The 4,164-nt window shown below is 26.8% G+C and overlaps 1 protein-coding gene across 1 annotated transcript; it reads right to left on the bottom strand.

The window, feature by feature from the left end:
- Positions 1-1,106: 1,106 nt before the first annotated feature.
- Positions 1,107-3,867, bottom strand: LOC135923636 (GATA zinc finger domain-containing protein 14-like). The gene is made up of 2 exons (XM_065458496.1): positions 3,788-3,867; positions 1,107-1,560 (listed from the first exon to the last, which is right to left on the bottom strand). The coding sequence occupies exons 1-2, from the start codon at positions 3,865-3,867 to the stop codon at positions 1,107-1,109; spliced, it is 534 nt and encodes a 177-aa protein (XP_065314568.1).
- Positions 3,868-4,164: the final 297 nt, after the last annotated feature.

Here is a 4,164-nt window from a genome sequence, read left to right as displayed (position 1 = left end):
ATAGTAGCCAGCCATTCCCAGAAATGTTGATAATTCAGCAGCTGATTTTGGTTCTGGCATATTAATTATTGCTTCAATTTTGTCGTGATTAGCATGAATCCCCTTAGCATCAATATTATGACCCAGGAACCTCACTTTGTTTTTAAAGAACACACTTTTATTGAAGTTAGGTATTAGCCCAAACGATGATATTCTATTAAACACTTTTTTTATGTTGTTAAGGTGGGCTTCATCGTTTTTTCCAGTTATAAGTAAATCATCAATATAAAATATGACATCATCCATATTACCAAAGATTTGATCCATAATCTGTTGAAAAATTGCAGATGAGGTCTTAAGCCCAAAAGGAAGTCTAGTAAATTTGTGCGTAGATATGGTTAAAATATTTCTGCAACTTTTATCAATTGGTATCTGTAAGAAAGCATTTTTAAAGTCAATCTTCGTAAATTTCTTTCCTTCTGAAAGTTTAGCTATTAGATCATTAATTCGTGGTAGAGGGTATCTGAAATCTTCTAGAGCTGGGTTTACAGTGTCCTTAAAATCAGCACAAAGCCTAATGCTCCCATTATCTTTGTAGACAACGGTAACAGGACTTGCCCATCGGACATCATTCACCGGCTCAATTATTTTATCATGTATCCATTTTTTAAGTTCATTGCTTTTTTGAATAAGGAATACGTCTAGGCGGTATAATTTTAGGTTGGGCATCTCTTCTTATAACATGACACTTGCTTTGTTGATTGGCCCATTAATCAATTTGGATTCACACTCTATAATCAATTTTTTTATTTCATCTTCGTAATTAGTGTCAACATTTGCTATAAATTTATTTAAAATATTTTTGAAAGCATTGATCCATGTACGTCCCAACAAGGCATTTTTACTTGATTCGACGACTACCGCTTGTAAATATTTTGAGATACCATCATAAGTCACTTTAACTTGAGTGGTGCCGATGATCTTGATTAAATTTCCGTCATAAGCGGTAAGTTGTAACTCGGATTTCTTAACATCTCTAATACCAAGTTTTTTAGCCAGACCATGAGGTATAATAGTATGTTTGGAGCCTGTATCAACTTGCATACATGTAACAATATCGTTCACTTTTAAAGTATCATAAATGCGTTATCTTTGTCATTGAGCATGTCACCAGATAAGTTGTTAACATTGAAATCATTATCATCTTTGTTCTTTGTAGAGTCAACTTTCTCTTCAATAATTTCTTCAATATTCATATTATAATCATTGTTGTATTGTATTTGCTTTCTATTATTGTTGTCGCTACCTTTATAATTATTTGAGTTATTGTTGTATTGTATTTGTTTTCTCTGATTATTGTCACTACCTCTATAATTATTTGAATTGTTGTAATAGGATTGGTAATTGTTACGATTTCCATCACCGTATTGGATCTGTTTTCTTTGATTATTATCATGCCATGTATTATTTCTACCATAATTAGATTGATTATTATTGTTATAGCGATAGTTATTGTAGTTATAGTTGTTATAATTATCGTGGTATCTCGAATTATTATTACCGTAATTCCTATCATTGTATCTAAAATTATTATTGTAATTCCCATTTCTATTTCTATTATCATAATTATTTCTAAAATTATTTCTAAAATTATTTCTAAAATTATTATCAGGTCTAAAATAATTATTGTTGTCGTTTCTATTTTTATTGTAAAAGTTTTTATCTTTATCAGACTTTTTATCGTTATACATATAATTTATATTATCAACATCTGACTTATCGCTGATGCTGTCTAACTTAATCCCTAACTCAACCATCTCAATTAAAGTTAAGTTAATATTTTTACAAAATTTATATTTTATCTTGTCATTTAAGGTAGATGTACGTAGTTTTTCTTTTAATCTACTGTCGTCCGAAAAATTACATTTTTTATGAAGCTTCGATACTCTTATGTACCACAGCATGAAACTCTCAGACGAGTTCTGCTGTAATAAATTAAATTTATTAATTAAAGTATTTTTATCTTGCACAGGTAAAAGGTAAGTTAACTTTTTAGTCACAATTTTAAGATCTAGTATATCAGTATCAGAACAAATTGATTTAATATTGTCAAAAACCTCGTCTGATAAATTATTAAGCAAATTATTATTTTAATAGAGTCCGAAAATGTGCTGGTCGAAAAATAACTTAATATTCTGTCTAAGTAAATCTCAGTAAGTGGTCCAACTAATTTAGGAATTTTGTGTATAAACTGTGGTTTTATTTCCATGTTTTACTAGTAAATCATATGTATTGGAAATTATAACATTTTATATTTTAACATTTTATATTTTAACAAACATACAATTTAATTCGATAAATTCTGACTCATTATACACATAATGTTTGCCATTCAATGACTCAAAACAATTTATCATATCTCTGAGGTTCACGAACTCAAATAAAACATTGTCAGTACCCAGTATTCTAGAGTGGTGTACATCACAGTTATAAGTCAAATTGAACAATATATCGTAAATGGAAATTTCATAAGGAATGTTGATGAGTTTAAAAGCAAACATGATGGAAATAATATCAAAATGATTTTACCTTATTTTTTCCTTCTTTATATAGAAATTATTTGTATCGTTTTATGATTTTTTATTATTCATATTTACAGAGAGGAAAAAAAAAATTTTATTTTTTAAAAAAGTTTCCATAAGGCGAGTTTTTTTTGCCAAACATGGAGCACTATGAAGAGAATCATCATAAACGTGCGAGTAAGTAAAAATATATTTTATTATTATTAACTCCTTTTTTTTCTTTTTACACATACTATATATATATTATCTAAAAATATAAATTAGAATATATATGATCAAACAAAAAAACAAAAAGTAAGGTTACGAAAAATAAAAAGTAATATAAGTAAGGTTACAAAAATTAGATTAAAAATATTAAAAACAAAAAGTACTAAGTTATCAATTTTGAATATGTAACAAAAACGAAAAGTAATAAGTTATCAATTTTGAATATGTAACAGAGCCAAAAGTAATTTTATTTAAAATCAATCTGATATCAGTCGCAAATTAAAAGAAATTTTATTTAATATCATGTTATTGTAAAATTATCCCTAATTTGATTTAAATCGAATTTTCATGGAATGTACACTTGTGGGAACAAACAAAGAATAAATCATTTTATAAATAATTTTTTTTATGTTATTTTAAAAGAAAAGAGGATAAAATTAAATAACATACATGTTTGATTTTTTTTAGGAGGATAAAATTAAATAACATACATGTTTGATTTTTTTTTAGGGAAAGAAAAGTGAAGAGTAAAATATATTTTTTTTAAAAGAAAATAAACGAATGGTGTTTTCAAGAAAATTGTCTTTTAATTTGAATGGCATAGGGGTAATAGTAAATAATTTATGTGTTAATAAAGAGAAAGATTATTAAAAATGATAATTAATAATTAGTGATTTTCTTATTTTAGGGAAAGAAAAGTGAAAAGTAACATATTTTTGTTAAGAAAATAACACGAGTGGTGTTTTTTGTAAAAATTGTTTTTCTTTTAATTTGAATTATATAGGGGCCATATATAAATAATTATGTATTTAAAAAAAAAAAAATTATTAAAAAAAATAATTAAAAAGTAGTAATTTTATTTTAAAAGAGAAAATTAATTAATTATATTAAAATAAATTTGAGTATTTATTTAAAATAAAAAGAAATATCTATAACTTGTGATGAGTTACAAAATTGAGACGCACGAACAAATAATCTATGTGAGGATAATAAAAAAAAAGAAATTGGGAAAAAAAAACCTAAATCTGATGTATTCAAAAGATGCTTCCGCTGTCAAAGTTTCGGACATCAAATAAAGGACTGCAATATTCCGACTCATGTGCTACAAAATCAGGAACGCGAGGATCATCGTAGTGACACAGATGAAGTTCCGGGAACTTAGAAGTAAAAATATGGAAATAGGCAATGCCCACCTAATAATTATGATGGAATGGTTAAAAGATCGCATGGTATACAAGCTAGGACAGTGGGAGGAATACCAACTACAAGCCAGAATTCGATCAAAGTGGGATCAACCATATCTAAAGTGATCAACAATAATGGTTTGCAAAAGAAATACAATCCTATGGAGACCGAAGAAGAAGAAATGTTAAAGGAAGAAAAAGAAAACCTATAA

The sequence above is a fragment of the Gordionus sp. m RMFG-2023 genome, chromosome 1, assembly GCF_954871325.1.
Source record: "Gordionus sp. m RMFG-2023 chromosome 1, tfGorSpeb1-WG-v2, whole genome shotgun sequence".
In the NCBI taxonomy this organism is placed as follows: Eukaryota; Metazoa; Nematomorpha; class Gordioida; order Chordodea; family Parachordodidae; genus Gordionus; species Gordionus sp. m RMFG-2023.
This window is presented reverse-complemented; position numbering and strand designations above follow the sequence as displayed.

What these genes read in the sequence shown, in the direction of transcription:
- LOC135923636 (XM_065458496.1), bottom strand. Translation starts at nt 3,867, where the DNA reads ATGAGTCGGAATATTGCAGTCCTTTATTTGATGTCCGAAACTTTGACA. An exon ending in TTTGAATACATCAGATTTAG is followed by an intron (nt 1,561 to 3,787) that starts GTTTTTTTTTCC and finishes TAATAATTTTAG; the next exon opens with ATACAATGATAGGAATTACG.